The sequence below is a fragment of the Pseudopodoces humilis genome, chromosome 7 (genome assembly GCF_049639895.1).
Source record: "Pseudopodoces humilis isolate 2021_Gansu_Grassland_sample_001 chromosome 7, ASM4963989v1, whole genome shotgun sequence".
Classification (NCBI taxonomy): Eukaryota; Metazoa; Chordata; class Aves; order Passeriformes; family Paridae; genus Pseudopodoces; species Pseudopodoces humilis.
The window spans coordinates 18,755,582-18,772,622 of record NC_142206.1 but is presented as its reverse complement, the minus strand read 5'-3'; the positions used below and the strand labels follow the sequence as shown (position 1 = coordinate 18,772,622).

Genomic DNA, 17,041 nt, shown 5'->3' with positions numbered 1-17,041 from the left:
AACAACAAAAACACCCCAAGCAACACCAAGCACGAACTCGAAGCACAGTTGACAAAAGCTTTTCACTTCCATATTAAATTCACGTAGCTCCTGTAACTAAATAATTGCTCAGAGTTAAGGTAACTCACCTTGTCCTTACAGAAAACACTGTAATATTGCAACAATAGTAGTACCAAGTGGAAATAGGAAAGTCCTTTATCAGGCTTATCCAGTACAGGAATGAACCAAGATGCAAATTAAAATTAAAACTTTTTCTCCTTTAAAAAGGGGACCTAAATCCATGTTATCACCTCTGCAGAAGGAGATTCAAAACCACCAACTTACTTTATAAAAGCCACCCAGGGGCCAGTAACTACAAGTAATTATCACCCATTTACCGTTGTGCATCAAGAGTGAAATGAGAAGATGCTTTATTTCCCCTATGTTATTATGAACATATGAGAAACATCAGCTTTCTTAAGTTTTACTTGGAGGAAGTTAGGGCATCTATAACCTCTCCAGAATGTGTTCCACTGATTATAGCATTAAGTTGCTTCCTTTATAAAACCTCTGAATGCAGAGGACATTTTTAGATAGCTATATACACACACACATATATACTTAATGAGGTAATAAGACTTGACATCAAGTGACACCAAACATTTGTAAAGGCTACTTCAGCCAAAATATTCAAACCAAAAACTTCAGCTCATGCATTAATTGTCGAAGGACACCACAACATCAAAGGAGAAAACATCCATCTACTCCAGAGAACAGTTAATCCGTACAATTAACCCTCCCTCACATCACATCACACTATAAATGCGAACACATGCTCCGTTTCTGCATTGCTCAGAAGATTCTCCAAGATGCTATTCTTGTCACTAATGAGGTGCAGCACAAACAATTAAAAGACTTGCAAAAACAACACACAGATCTTAGATTTTTTTTTTTTATTTAAAAAGGAGCCCCCACTACAGAGAGCCATCACATCAGTGGCTGTGCAACATGTGAATTGCATAGAAACATGTGGCATCATCCTTCCTTCAAAGCTGAATATGTTTGACCCATCAAATCCTTGATCTTTCGGTATCACGGTTTTATTAGACTAGAGAAAATTTGATTAAAGTCACATTTTAGCCTGTCCTTGTTTAGTCTCTCTCCTCTCTGATGCAGGTATTTATTAATAATATAAATATATAATATATATTTATAATAGGTTTGACAGAGGAGGGAGTGGTGACAAAGAACAAAAGGAAGTTAAAACAATAAAATAATAATTAAAACAATGAGTAAGGATAAGACAAAACAAAAGATAACTAAGCAGGTTATTTTCAGGCCTAGTTTACCACATGGCCACACATTTTTGTGCTGTCACTAGAAGAAGCATGGAATTGAAGCAGATGCTGCTTCAACTAAAGCCACTGGACAAAACACTCCATTTGAAATACAGCCTTGTCATAATCTACACCAGGTGTTGCCAACAAGCTCCTTCTGGCCTAGTATAACACCATTAGTTATGAAAAGTTGCTGGCAGGCTCTAAAATACATAAAATTGGCAAATTCACTGAATGGCATTACATTGTTGCAACTTCATTTCCATGATCTATGCCTACATATCATATTAGGGAAAAAAACCCAAACTGCACACACAAAAAGCCCCACACACAACTGTTCTCCAGAAACTAAGAAGCAGTAAGGGAATCGGTTGTTGAGTTCTGTGTCAAATAAACCTCTGGGGATGACTAAAAAAATATCTAGAACATAAAGAACAAGCTGCAAATAAATCAAATGTAGGCCTTTTCTGGTAGTGCTAATCTTACAATTGTATAGAAAGATGTACTTTGAGGCAGCCAATAGAGGAGTTTCAGGAAACCTTGTTTCTTTAACATGAACTTGCAGCTGCCAGAACTAGGAAGTTTTGTGCCATTTCAGACACTGGGAAGAATTTTGAAACCATTACTGCTTTGCCAGTGCAACAGGTGGAGCTGAAGTTGGGAGATCCGTAATATCCAGCAAAGTCTGACCATACACTTGGCACATGCTCAGCCAAATGTGGGAGAAAGCATTCTGTGCCTGACTATCTGCTGTACACTGACCGATTTGTCAGTGTTTTGGGATCATCCCAGCAAAAGTTTTCCTCTTAGGATTAAGCAATATTTATGACAAGGCTTTGAATAAATTAGCATTCCATGTCTCAAAGTCTTTCTGAATAAAAATAATAAAACACAGTCACTTCTGGCCACGTACACAACAGAGATCTTACAACTGACATGGTACACATCAATATCTGCAAAAAAACCCCAAAAGAACCCAAACAAACAAAAAAACAAAACAAAAAAAACCACACTGATTTTTCTCCCCAGTCATCGTACCTTCCCATTGAAGGTATAAATTTTGGAATTGAATTTGAATAGCTTAAAAGTTAAACTTTCATTAAAAGAAATGTTGCCAAGCACACTAAGCAAACACAAGTTACTCAAGTACTCACAGTAATCTGTTCTCAGTGTCCTGCTGAAGTTTAAATACGAAAATAACCCTGTGAAGTCCATTCCCTTTTATAAACAGCCAACATTAGTTCAGACTTTATAATAACAAACTGGTGCTAAAATTTCTTCTTGCAGTTTTAAGTGTGTGCACATAATGTTTAAACATCCCCCACTGTGCTTGACTGCTCTATTCTTGCAGACAAAACATTTCAATTTAAAATTATCAATTTAATTATCAATTTAAAATTATCAAAATCAGTTCCTGGAGAAAATTGGAGGTTTTTGTAGAACTTGGTGTACTGCTCCTGCCTCACAATAAAGCAGAAGTTACAGAGGAGAAAGTGCTGCATGCAGCTGTAATTCAGAGCACAGCAGCTGACAAATTACATTTTTATCCCTGCAACCTCCCCACAATCTCCAGTTGATGCCCAAGACTCGAGAAACCATGCAAAAGCTTTTCATTAGTAATGGAACATTGTCCCTCAAGTGGTGTGAAGCTTTACTGACCCAGTGATCACTTCCTGCCAACACAGTGGTTTGCAAGAGCGATGGCACTTGAGAAATCAGCCAAGAGACACCTGAAGTCATTTTAGTTTCCAACAGAGACCAAGGTTTTATTCATAAATAAGTTTAAAAAATAAAAAGTAAATAAGTAAATAATCAGTAAAAAAAACCCAAAACCAACAAACAAACCCCAACCCCAAAAACAACCAACAAAAAAACCCCAAACAAACAAAAACCAACCCACACAACAAAAACCCAAACAAACCTATAGTTTCAAAATAAGCAGGAAAGAATGTGTAAAGCAGCTTCCTCACAACTAATGGTCAAGGATATGAAGACCTGGAGAATTTAACAGTAATTAAAAAACAGAATAGCAGAATTCACAAGTTACAATGAATTCCTATCCCACACTAGTACACACGAGTTGAGTGTACCTGTCCTACACTGTGGCCTCCCAAGCAAATCATTATTTTTCCTGTTGTCCATTCAAACAAGTCCTCCCACCCACCTCTTCCTCATCGCCAATCAAGGGCCACACGTGTCTGAAAGACACTCCTGTGGTGTGACCCAAAGTGTTCCCACAGACTCCTGGAAGGCTTCCTCCCTCAGAAACGATCATTTGTGGACAAAATAGTCCTAAGAGGCTATCAACAATGGAAATGTGACGTGTTGTAAACAACCATGATAATGAAACAATTTACATCAAGATGTGACCGGCAGATGCTCAGATTCAGTAACATGAGCCTGTAACTCACTCTCAATCCCCACAGTGTAAAATGAGTTCCAAGACCAAGACGAATGTAAGACCACAATAAAGTATTCCAGAACTAATCTTTGTGGGGAAACCATTCCAAAATACAAGCACCCCAAGGGAAGTAATTGTGGAATAGCTGTTAGATTTTGAATTCATATTCTACCTCAAACAAAGCAAGTTTTGTTACCCTACAAAAGCCTTATAATCTGTACAAGGAAGGAGATTCTAGCAGGCCCCAAGTAAGTTCCTCAAAGCCGAGCACTTCAGTACATCTTCTTTAGAAAGAAAACTTCCTTCTATGGCCCCACAACACTGACTGCACAGAATCCCAGGAGTCAGAAAAGCCCAAAAGACACAACCCCAGAACCTTTACCTGTATCTACCAAGTGTCCTCCACAGTGGTAGAAACAGGCATTTTGCATATATAAGAGCACCATTGCCAAGATGCAAAGACTGCTTGGAGGACTAAGTCAGCTGTATCAAGAACTTACAGGACTCCACATCCTCCCTCATTGCACACAGACTTCCTCAGGAAAAAAAAAACCAAAAAACCAAACACAAAAACGACCAAAAAAAAAAAATCCCAGCCAGGCAAGAGGCCAACACTCACAACGATCCCATAGCCATTGTTCAGAGAAAACAAGTCACTTGCATCATTCCCCACATGCAATAAGCTCTGGACTGGCTATATTCTGCCTCTGAGGACCAACACCAGATGTGCTCTCTCTCCAGATGCCAGGAGTCCCACAACCTGGGAATCAGCAACCAGAGTTATTTTCCATGAACTAATTACTGTTACAAGATGGTGAAGGACCAGATGTGTTAAGGTGGTTAATAGCCAAGGTAAATGAATCCTGGATTACTTACATCTTCTACAGGTAATAATGAAAACCTTAATTGGGACCATGCAAGTTGAGAGATAACATCAACAGAGGTCACAAGCAAAGTATTTCCACGTGCTCATCTTCTCTCCCTTGTGCCCTAGATTGAATGAAAAGCAGAAATCCTCAAGCACACACTTTTGTGTTTGAGAAGTTGCAGCTTCTCTAGTTTTACCAGTCCTGTCATGGGCAGACAATGCCAGTGGAGCCACATGCTAAAGGGATAGCAGGCAGCTCTGCCAAACTGCCAGAAATAGAAGAGTGGTTTGGGGCTGCTTTTTTGTTTTGTTTAGGATTTGGTTTTCTGCCTTTCATTCAATGATGCTGTCTCATCATCCTGCTTAGGGAAGTAGCCTAACAAGTTCCCAAGAGCTCTCTTGACCACTGGGTAATAAAAATTACCCACCTACAGACATTTCAGCCTTTAGCAACCTTGGTCCTTCACACAGTCGGGGGAGAGGGGAGAACGACACAAAGGAAGCAGGAAAAAGTTTTAAAAACAAGATTCCAGAGTAGAAGAGCTTTAAAGTGAAGAAGAAATACTACCAATATAGGAAAGTGATACTGCATGCATAAATTGTAAAGACTGCAAAATGTATGGAAAGTGGTTATGCAAGGTCAAATATTTAGGTGCAGAGCACTGATTAGGCATACAATTTTGAATTTATTTGAATTTGAAAATACTCATTGCTCTGCCTTTTAAGGAATACCTTACATATCATCCTGTTAGTTTCAGGCTTTATTTCTCTCTAATGGAACAACAGTCATTAAGAGAGCAATGCAATGGAGTCAAACAAAGCAGGTTTACTCCTAGATGGTTATTTAAAGGAGAAATGGCTCTGAGGTGCTTCTCATGTAAAATACTCCAAGATGCATTCAGAGACCATTTCTATATTGTCTCCTGTTCTCAGACAAAATGCTGAGAGTTCACAGACTTCAGGGCATGCTTTGGTAACACCACCAGAAACAAATCCAGGTATACCGAATTCTAGTCCCATACTCAGCAACTGTAAAAACTGTAAAACTGTAAAAAAAACTGTAAGAACTGTAAACTCTCCTCCTTAAAATTCTGTACTGACAGATAACATCAGGCATTCAAATCTACCTAAAGAGTGTGGTTGTGGTTTTCTCACTTATGGAGGTTTTTTCCAGACACAGGAGTTATTCAATAACACAGCCATTAGAATGAAAAGGGAGAAAACAGAGCAGGAAAAAGTGTATAAGCATGTGAGAAGAGAGATATTTATTGTATACATGCTCACACACAGACACAGGAGGAAAGCCTCCCCACCACCACCCTGTCCCCCCAAAGTCTCACACCCTTCCCTGTGTAAATACTTCATCATAAACTAGTCAGGACCTTGCAACAGATTACTTCTGCCTAGGTCAGCATTTTTCTGAACTATGAGCAACTCTGTTCCAGAAAAACTGAATGGTCTGGTAGTTACAAAAAAGCTACAGAGCTCACTTGAGCTGTCTGCAACTCTTACAGGACACCTGCAGACCATGCTTTATTCACTGCAAGCAGATCTGACACTCAGCATTTTTGCTGGTGCCTGTACATTTCTCCAAATGTCACCAGTAGCTGCAATGTTCACAGAAACTAAGTTATGGGAACCCTTAAGAATTCAGTTACTCTGTTCAAAAAGTCTTGAGGAATATTTCCCCACACTTTAGAGGATGCGTGGTTCATTCTGTTAGTCGCCATATCTGGCTTTTGCAACTGAAAAGTGCACCTTTTAACAGCATCCTAGAAAATCTCCTCCTCTGTGCACAGATTCCAAAGTCACCGCTGACATTGAGTCAGGTGGTTTTGTGGCTCAGGATGGGATGGCTGTTGAAGGTGGGCCAGATGAGATGAAAATTCAAGTCCATACAGGTTTTAGGGGCAGGGAAAGATTGCAAATTATTCAATTCCAATTTAATTGAGGCTCCATTATAATTTTGCCTGCATGAGCTACACCCTACCTACTCTCAGTATGTAGCTCGCCTAAGTAAGTCCAGATGTGTAACTGTTTCTGAGCATGCCCTTTCTATCACTGAACACCTGCAGACTGGAGATTCAGAACATCAGCAATAGTCTTCCGCATTCAGACAGTAAGAAACATACTGTTAAAACCCAGACAGACCAAAAATCCCCCCAACTATCTATTTCTTTTACTCAGCTTTTGAAGATGCAGATAAGGTATAGATTTTTTTAAATCATCCACAGCTGGGCAGACTTTCTAAGTGGAAAATGCCACCCATGTGCATTTTCATCCTCTAAGCTCTCGCTTGGGAACACAAAAAACTCAGCGGTTTAACTTGATTTTATATCTTTTGGGATAGACACATCCAGGTAAGTCAGCAATACAGATTTCTGAGGTTGAAACATTTTCCCTTTGGAAAAAAAAAACCATAGATGCTTAAACACATCATACTTCAAGCTGCTGAATTTCGAGCTGGGGAAGCAATCAGGAAAAAAATCTAATGCAAAAGTAAAACTATTTTTATCATTTATGTCATATTTTATGTCGAAATGCATTCCTATAGGGCAGGCAACTCTATCCTGAGCTTTTTCTAAAACCAGAAAGTTTTTAACAACTGAAAACAAAGCAAAAGGCAACAGAGAAAATAGGAAACTTAGTGGCCATGAGCAAACTTCCTTAAAGGGGACAGAATACATAAGTGACACTTTATTTGAAATAACTACTAACAGAAAGCCTCCAAAGCTCTTGGAACAATATGCACAATGTAAGTAGGGACCAATACACACCTAACACTGGGTAATTTATGATTCAGTGGCCAAAGGTGACACCTGCTATAAAACAAAGGATTAGGGTTTTGGTTTTTAAGTCCTGCTGCTTTGAGAAGTTCAAGAAACAGCATACTGACTTTTGTATTAGCCTCGAGTGCTAAGAAAGAATACCAAGTATGTTATGCAGACATTCTCTAGTTATACTACAGAGATTAAATCTCATAACCTCCCATTCCTTTTCTTCCTTGAATCATTCACTGTCATCAGCACAGACAGCTTGTTATCCAAGAGGCAAACGCCCGCTTTTTCTCCTCCTCTATAATGAAACGTAAAACAGGTAAAAAGCTAGCTCTATTTCAGAATATATTTTCCTGGTATCAGCAAGACACTGGTCTAAGTGACTGAGCCTGTATTTGGGTTGGTGTGGCAATGTTTTGGTAGTTGAAGGGGTTACAGGGGTGGTTTCTGTGAGAAGCTGCTGAGAGTTTTCCTGGTGTCCCATAGAGGCAATGCCAGGCAGCTCCAGCATGGACCCACTGCTGGCCAAGGCCAGGCCCATGGGTGATGGTGGAAGTGTCCTGGGGGGAATTAACAAGGAAAATAAAGTTATTGTGTAGATAACAACATGTGCTGAACTGACTACAGCCTCATTTCCTTGTCTCCCTGCACTACTGGCAGGGAGGAGGGAGAAAATCAGGAATAAAATTAAGGCAGGGAGGAAAGGAGGGGTGAGGAATATTTTTAAGGTTTTGTTTTACTTCTCGTTATCCTACTCTGATTTGATTGGTAATAAATTCAGCTAATTTCCCCAAGCTGAGTTTGTTCTGCCCATAACAGTAATTGGTGAGTGATCTCTGCCTATCTCAACCTGTGAGCCTTTCCTTAAACTTCCTCTCCCCTGTCCAGCCAAAAAGGGGAGTGATAGAGCAGCTTTGGTGAGCACCTGGCATCCAGCCAAGGTCAAACCACCACAGAACTAAAAACAGTATTGTGAAGATAAATACGCAACAGAAACTTTTCCAAATGCCACGGCTTTATGATTGTCTTTCTAAAGCAATCATTTTTTGCCCTGAAAATCTTATTTTTGTATCTGCACAAAAACTTGTAGAAACTGTCCCTTATTAGTTATTTGAAAATAACTCTTGAACAATAATAATTACAGTAAAGACATAAGACCTTTCACATTGCATTATCATTATCTGCTTCCAGAACTAAAACTAGAAAAATCAGCTTAGAAGACTTTCTAAAATTTCACACACTGAGATTTCAACACTCAACAGCCTCTTCATGCAAAGTCTGGCTACACAGGAACATGCCACAGCTTTCACAACAGCCTAGGAATGATGGGCTGAAGGAAAACAACATGACAAAGTGCCCAAGCACCCCACTGGGTACAAGGAAGAGCAAAGCCTCCTAACAATAAGGCAGCTGGCAGACCACTACTCAATGTCACAAAAAATACCCTTTGGTCTCACCTGAAGGAATAGATTTAAAGGACTTGTTATTTAGGAAGTCTGAGAAACAAGAAAAAATTCCTAACTACAAAGAAATCAAGATTCAGGTGGCACAAGCCAGAAAGCCCCAGAGACGAGTCATGGTGGGAGCTCTGTGAAACCTTTACCTACCCCACACACAATCCAGCTGTTTGCTTCAGGAGCACAACCTAAGTACAAACAAGGTACTTCTGATCACCACCATCATAGAAAGCCCACTAAAAAAGCATTTCATTTCTTACAGCAAGGCCAGAAGGAAGCAACTTGACCTTCTTGATAGCCATACTCTACAGCATGATGTTGTGATAAAAAAAAACAACCCAATCAAAACCAAATCACACCCTTTAATCAAATTTCTTGTTTTCTAAAGATTTTTTCCCCTTTCTTAAGCCCAGCTAGTACAAGTTCAATCAAGAAGAGAAAATAACATGCTTGTCCAAAATTAATGAAAAATAGTACAAGGACTGGAAAAAGCATGCATGAAACTGGAATCACAATTTCCACAGAAAGCATGGTGAAGTTATTGACCAGGATTTAAGTGTACTACCGCTGCTAGGTGTAATCTGTACCTAATTCAAGCCCTGGAGTATATGGCTTAAGCCATAAACACACACTGAATTCCACAGAAGTTCTTGAATGATGTATCAACAACTGATAGATGACAGCAGCACTGTACACTTTCATCATCTGAGTCTTCTCACATTCTCTACTCCTTTTCTTTTTTGATTTAGTTAAAACCAGCACTGAACGGCAGAAAAGAAAAAGAACATCTGCAAAATCACATTATACTAACAGTATTTGATTCCCAAACACCAAAACCAAGAAGTTCACTAAACAGGTTCATTCAATCCACTGCTACTTCTCATCTGCCCAGATGCGCAGAAACACAAAGCAGGCAACACTCACACTCTCTGGCCTTGCTTTACTCTTAAAAACAGAAAGAAGGGGTCAAACTTCTGTCTCTACTGACTGCCCCCTCCTACCTCCAGTCTAATTCTTGAAGGCTGAGGATCAAGAATCCCCAAGGGCTAATTTATCATCTTAGCAATCATATGTAAACTTCCAAAAACCTTTATTAAAAAATATATAATGCATCACATTTAATGTAACAACATGGTGAAATAAACTAAATATACAGTCATGGCATTTAAAGAAAGGGCAAGAGAGAACCTCTGGAATCATCATCACAAAGTGTTATCAAATTCTGAGCCACATGAAGAGATGTCAAGATAAGTAACTCAGTCATTTATCTACCTCTCAGACAAAACTCAAGCAAACAGGTGCTTTGTAAGGACAGAACTACCAAATTAAAAGCACTACACTGTCACAGAACACCATATGCCCTTTAACAAGAATTCATGAGAAAAAAAGAAATTCCAGACATTTGTGTAACCAAATAAAAACCAGAAATACAATTTCCATCTTCATACTTTCCATAGCAGAGGGGAGAGTTACACCCTAACACACTTGCGACTTCATTTCTCCAGTTGTGTCACCTTTCATGATAGCTCAGGAACGCCACACTTGATTTATGGAACAATTACCTGGTTTATGTCTATAGTCTCACCAGGAAGACCAGAGTTCAAAAATTCTGCCTGCCACAAAGACAACTTTTGTTACTGTTTAAAGTAAGTGAACTTTAACTGGGGAAGCTCAATTTCCTTATGTATAATAGATAAATAATAGATGCCATTGTTGGGGAACATTCAGAAATAGCTAAAAGCACATGCAGCATTTCAGAAAGTAAAAGTGCTAAACAGAATTCAGCAATTATTATATTATTAACCAGGCACATTTTTAAACACACATGCCAACATTTGAGCTTCTGCAACATCTCAGACCACTGACGATCTCAATAAGAACTTACTACTGCATCCTCTGTCAGCGCTGTTTATTGCAATAGCAAAAAGCCTTCATACTGTGAAATGAAGACAATTCTGTAGCTGATTTACAGTCAAGAAACCTCTTTTCCCAGTAGGCTGTTTCCATTAAGTTAATCTAACATGCCACAAATTACTGGTTTGAAAGCAGTTTCAATTGCTTTAACACTTTTATCATCCAGAGCAAACACACCAGTTTAAATCAAGCATGTGTCAATTTATTGGCATCCTTGCAAAAGTCGCCTATGGATTTAATATCAGTACAAAATGATACCTTACATCTGTCTGTGCTGTCAGGCAAAGTGTGAGTCAAGCAAGAATAAAAGAAGGAACAGCTAAATTAAAAATCTTGTTTATTACATAGACCCTCAACACCCTTACCAGCCCATCAGCCATTCCTTACACTCTTTGGAGCTTCTCAGTAGAATTGTGTGGCTTAACAGATATTTTTCATCTTTAGTAAACAGAAACCACAAAGATGAGACACTGCTAAGTCCTACATTCCAATTTTTCTGAGAGAGAATAAACCAGAAGAATTGTTGGCCCTCCTAACAAACAACTGTACTGAACAATACTTTGTGGGACACAGTTCCCATTTTCTTTCCTGCTCTCACCACAACTGTTTCATCACACGAAATCTCAAGAACTGCTAAAAATATCCTTTGATTCTATCATAAGCTTTCCCATAGCCCAGCTTAATAGCAGTAGGACTCTCCAGAACTACTTTTTTCACTTTAGCTCACATCTGGGACTTCTGTCTGGAGATGGCACATCTTTGCCTTCTTCAGAAATATCTCAGTGTCCAAACAGCACATGGGTTTGGCTAGCCAGCATCCCTAGCCATCATCTTAATTATTTGTTCCTGTCCTAAGTGAACTTGTGGTGTTGTTAGATGTGTCCTGTCAGAAAGAACAGGGGAAAAAAAAAAAAAAAAGCAATCCTCATGCCTCAAAATCTAAGGAAAATGCTGTTTTCCACTGTGCACAGTAGAGCTGCATTGTTGCTGCCACAAACTTGGGGAGATAATTGTTCTACTGCCACTCCTTCCCTGAAACAGGCTGGTACCTATTTCAGTTCTCCACAGAGGTCTTGAGCAGAAAATAACATCCATTTCTTTCAAGTGCTCTCAGTGCTGAGGGGTTTTTTCAGCCACATCAACTCTCAAGAGAAATTCTCAACTTAGAAAAGCCAAACATTTTGAATGTTTAATAGCCCTTGGGCTAAACACATAAGGAAAAAAATAAGAGGATTTCTTGGAAAGAAGGTATTGTAGGTAACTTAATTTCTCTTCATTCTAAGAAGGAATTCAAACCTAGTCATTGTTTTCAGCATCAAGATGACAGGCTGTTTTCATACAATACAGTAAGTTCACCAAAAATACTAATCTAACATTGTCTTGGGTTGCAATGCAAGATATCACCAAAAGTATGTATTTATTACCATCTGTTAAAACCAGGTGGGGCAGTGTTCTTTATCTCTTCCATGTCCCATCCCTCATAACAGGGGATATCTTCTGTTAATGGGCCATTCAGTCTCACAGCATGACTGATAAAATTCCATCATCCCATTGTGAGATGCTCCACCCAGGGGAGGAGCCAAGCATTCCTACCTGGATATAATCTGAGACTCAGAACACCACAGGCAGCCTTTCTCTACTGGATTCCAGAGAGACCAGATCCATCTACACCACCACTGGACCTCCAGAGGAAAACTACACCCTTCTACAGGATCATTGCTTCAACAGAACCACATCTGTCACTCCAGGACTGCAGTCACCATTTAATCAGACTGCTACCAACACCCTGACCAACAGGGTGTCAGGTTGTATTCTGATTCTGTCAGCGGTTGTTTTCTACTAATGCATTTTTATTTTAATTTTCTTAGAAAAGAACTGTTATTCTTATTCCCTTATCTTTTCCTGAGAGCCCCTGATTTCAAGATTATAATAATGCGGGGGGGGGGGGGGGGGAGGGGGGGGCGGGTGGGTTTACATTTTTCCATTTCAGGGGAGGTTTCTGCCTTCCTTAGCACCTGTCTTTTCAAACCAAGACACACATAAAACTACACCTTGTCATAACAGCTGTTTCTGAGCACCACCAATTGAAATTCCCCAAGTAAAATTTATTTCTCTTTTGACAAAAAGAGAGAGAATTGCTTTGAAATGTACACTGCTGATTAATTTTTAACTAGAAGCAGAGTTACAGGAGACACTCTTATATAGTAAGTCAGGTGTGTCTGTATTCAGGGAGAGGTTTTGTAACCTTTATTTCTTGTTACGCTGCCAAATCTTACCCTAACAGTAAAGGATAACAAGTTCCCAGAAACAATCTCTGTTTGCTAAAAAGTTACCTTGGCTTGCCTTATTCAAGAAACATGCAGGACTGAGAAAATTTACAGCTGGGACAAAACCCATAGTCTATTTTACTAACAACTACACCGTAAACAACTGAAAAAAAAACCAATTCTTGAGCTGAAGCAGCAAGAGGCAAGGGTGGAACTTATGCTGGGGTATCGATGAAATACATTCACATTCTTGCAAGTACTAACTGTGTGTCATGCTGATCTACATGTTTCAGACATCTATAGTATAAGTGATTCTAAAGCATCTATGTGTGCTTTCAAATAAATTTAAATAATTTAATTTAAAATGAAATTGTAACAAATTAGTTCACATACCCTAAAGACAGTTAAACCCATTTAGTTTTCCCTGGAGAGAGAAGACTCGGTGCTTTTAAAGTATCAACATAAACTTCAGAGTCAGCTTGAACTTTCATTATTTCCTCACTATTTCAAGAGGATTTATGGCCATAATTTGTGACAGACCCTCACATCATGCTAGCAGTAGTTACGAGGAAAATAGCCCACTAAATCAATGACAGACTGACTGAAATGCACTTGAGGACTCCTACACAGCACATTTCCCTGTCATACAATTAGTAAGTTATTTTTCCTGCTACATTTTACATTTAACCACAGTGACAGGTTTCACTAGCTGCAGATTATCTCAGGAGAAAAGTATGGATTAAAAGCAATTTTAGGGCTCTGCTCAAATGCATTTTTTATTTCATGCTGCATCCCTAGTTTCAAAGATTTGTAACCATCACTCTTCCCTGCGTCACACTTCTCTCTTCACCTTTCTGTATCCTCTGTTCATTGGTTAAAGGCAAAGAGTTGTTACATTAAAGAAAACTATGATACAATCTTACAATTTTGGGAAACATTCAAGTGCATGACAAGACATAGTTAAGCATGCATTTGCAAGTTTAAGTAAAAATAGTTCCTGCTCTAGATAATTCTTACTTAAGAGCTATCTCAACTTATTTGAACATTTTAAGACCCCCACATGAAATACCCACTGTGCAATAGTAAGAATCCAGAATTTACAGTATTTTCACAAAAATTAAAAATAATTAAATACTTTGCATGCACAAGAAATTCCCCACTTCAAAGAAGAGCCAAACGCAAGTATAATTTTGTCTTTTCACAGTGAAATGAGTCAAGTACAAGCCATACCTGAAACAGGGTTATCATTATTTCAAGCCACATAAATAAAACCACTCCTGACACCACCACATACAGAACAAGAACTTAGCTCTACAGCGAAATTATTTCACAGCCAAAGTATTCAAGACCCATTATAACAAGCCAAACTTCAGTGAAGCTTTAGCGCTGCAAAAGCTCCGGCAGATCCCCAATCGTGCAGAGATGCATTTACATATTTGTAAGATAAGCACATCAAAATACTTTTAATAGCTAAAAGTCAGGCATCTCCTTACAGAGTAGGGATTCTCAGAAAGGGAATTAAATCCACGGAGAGCCTCTCATAGTATATCCATGCTCCTTCTAAAAGGACAGATGAACTGTCCTTAAAAGTACTGTCCAGATCAACACAACAAAACCTTCCTACTAAGTAGGCAGAACAAAGGCAATATCATTAATATCTATAACTAAGACTCCTTAACTAATTACTAAAAATGGTGTGCTTGTAGCCAAGTTCTTCCATGCACATTAAGGAAGGTGACTGTTCATCCCAAACATTCACTGTATTAAACAAATCACTGTCTCTCAAACGAGGTGAAAGAAAACCAAACTCGAAGTTAGAACTTACTCCTTAGTTTTATCTAGAACTCTTATTTTCCTAAGGATTCAAAATATTCCCTTTTTTAAAAATATCCCTTTCTATTAGAGCCTGTTAAGTAAATGTAAGGCAATCATTTAAGGACCCTTCATATAAGAACCCTTGAAGTCGATTTCCACCCCAAAAAAGCTACATTAGCTTCATTCAGTCAAGTAGGAATGTGAACATCTTTACACAAACATAAGTGTGCAGAAAGGAACAAACCACATTTCAGGTTTTCAGAAGCATTTTTAAAAGATCGTGGCAGTGCATATGGAGAAGGTGGACCCTGTGATATGAAGGGTATCTTTTTGATATAATCCAGACAGAATAAGCAATACATAATACACACCCACACAGAGCTCCAACTAAAAATACAGAATGATGATGCCAGCAGAAAATGGTCGGTTCTCTTGCTCTAAATGACAGTTCTAATAATTACAGGAGGTTTGAAAAGGTGGGTGGCCTAATAAAAAGAGGCCCTGGGGTGATGTTCTGACAGCCTTGGCCACACCGCCGAGTTTTCTAAACTACCTAGGAAATCGCAACAACCAGGCTTCGGCTTGCTCAATCACCGGGGTGATGTATTCAGGCGGACCACATGCAGCAGCAAAAACCCAGAAGTCCTGCACATGCAGCCCGAACTCCCCGGCTTGGGCGAAACAAAGTGGGGAGCGAAGCCGCACGCAGGAGAAACGGGCACCAGCCCGCTCCCCAAGGATGCTGCAGGCACAGCACCGCCTCCGTTTATTTGTGATTTAAAAGGATTAGCACCCTCACTTAAAAACGGGAAGGCCAAGGGAAAGCGGAGGGCAGCAGGCTCCGTGCCCGGCTCGGGGCACCCGGACCGCAGCTCCGGGATCTCCCGCGGGGCCGGGCCGGACCCCCGCCCGTCCCGCCGGTCCCGCCGCCGCCCGCTGCAGCCTCACATCGGAGCTGGGGCCAGGGGGGGAAACACAGGGCACACGCACCAAATTCGCCTTCCCCCCACCCCCTCCCCGGCCCGGCCAAGAGTTTGAGCGACACCCGACACCGACCCCTCCGAACTCCACAGAAATCCCTGCCCGGGACCGCGGAAGGACGGGGGGGGCGGGGGGGGGGGGCGACTTTTGTCTCTCTTTTTGCAACTGTGCGCGTTTACCTGAGCCACCCCTGAGGGAAAGCCGCCCCGTCCCCCCAGCGGGATACGTCCAGAGGGAACGGGGAGGAGAGGCCTCCTTTTCCTGCTCACCCTTTTTGCAGGAAAGAGGGGCGAGGAGCAATAGTTTGTGGGGGGGAACCGGCGCAAACCTCCCGTCCTGCTCCCGGCCCGTCTCGTCCATGTGCGCGTTCTCTCCCTCCGCGGGAGCCTGGCCCCGCTCCCGCCCCTCCCCGCCGCACTCCCGGCGGAGCGCGGGGGAAAGTTTGCCCAAGTCCGACAACAAAAGGGACAGCGGCGCTCGCCTCCCCGCCGGCCCGGGCCCCGCGACGCCCCGACGAGCTTACCCCCGGCCGAGCCCGGCTCGCAGCGCAGCACCGAGGCGGCGAGGAGCCGCAGCAGCAGCAGCGGGAGCAGCGGGAGCGGCGGGGCCGCCTCCATGTTGTGCCGCCGCAGCAGCTGCCGGAGCGCACGGAGCGTCTCAGGCAGGCTCCATGCTCGGGGCGCTGCGCTCGGCGAGGAGGGAGGCGGGGAAGGAGGGAGGCGCTGGAGCCGACCCTCCTCCTCCTCCTCCTCCTCCTCAGGCCGCCGCCAGGGAGGGGGCTGGGATGGAGGATCCCGGCTCGCACCGCATCCCGGGAGCGGGCGGGGGCGCACCGTCCCGCCGCGTCCCACGCGTGGGAACACCTGGCCGCGCGGGGAGGAGGTGGGGCTTTCTTCTTTATCTTGTTAGCTCGCTCCTTCGGGAGCAATTACTCCAGAAGCAGCCGGGAAGGCTGGAGAAGATGGCTCGCCGCGTGTTCAGAAAGCAACCTTTGGCTGGTGGATTTGGAAGTTAACAGCGGGGACGCCCGTCCCTTTTTCTGTCTCCAGGAAAAAGAGTGGTTGCTTTCTTCCCTAACGGAGGTTCGTTCTTGCTTTTCTCCTCCCACTAAAACAAACATTTTATTAAGTGACTCATCTACAAAACAGTAGTTTTCAAAGAAAAATGCATTAAAAAATAGTCTTGCTGTCTTTCCCCCGTCCTCCCTGTCAAGCATGCCACCTGCTCCTATAAACACATTACCAC

General features: G+C 41.5%; 1 protein-coding gene across 2 annotated transcripts in view; it reads right to left on the bottom strand.

Moving 5' to 3' along the window:
• The window catches only part of LRP5 (LDL receptor related protein 5), a 137,107-nt gene extending 120,640 nt beyond the window's left edge, over positions 1–16,467 (bottom strand). For both annotated transcript variants that reach the window (XM_088057275.1, XM_005522381.3), the window contains exon 1: positions 16,320–16,467. In XM_088057275.1, the coding sequence (XP_087913401.1) occupies positions 16,320–16,413 (94 nt within the window). In that variant the 5' untranslated portion in view covers positions 16,414–16,467. The remainder of the gene's footprint in view (positions 1–16,319) is intronic.
• Positions 16,468–17,041: the final 574 nt, after the last annotated feature.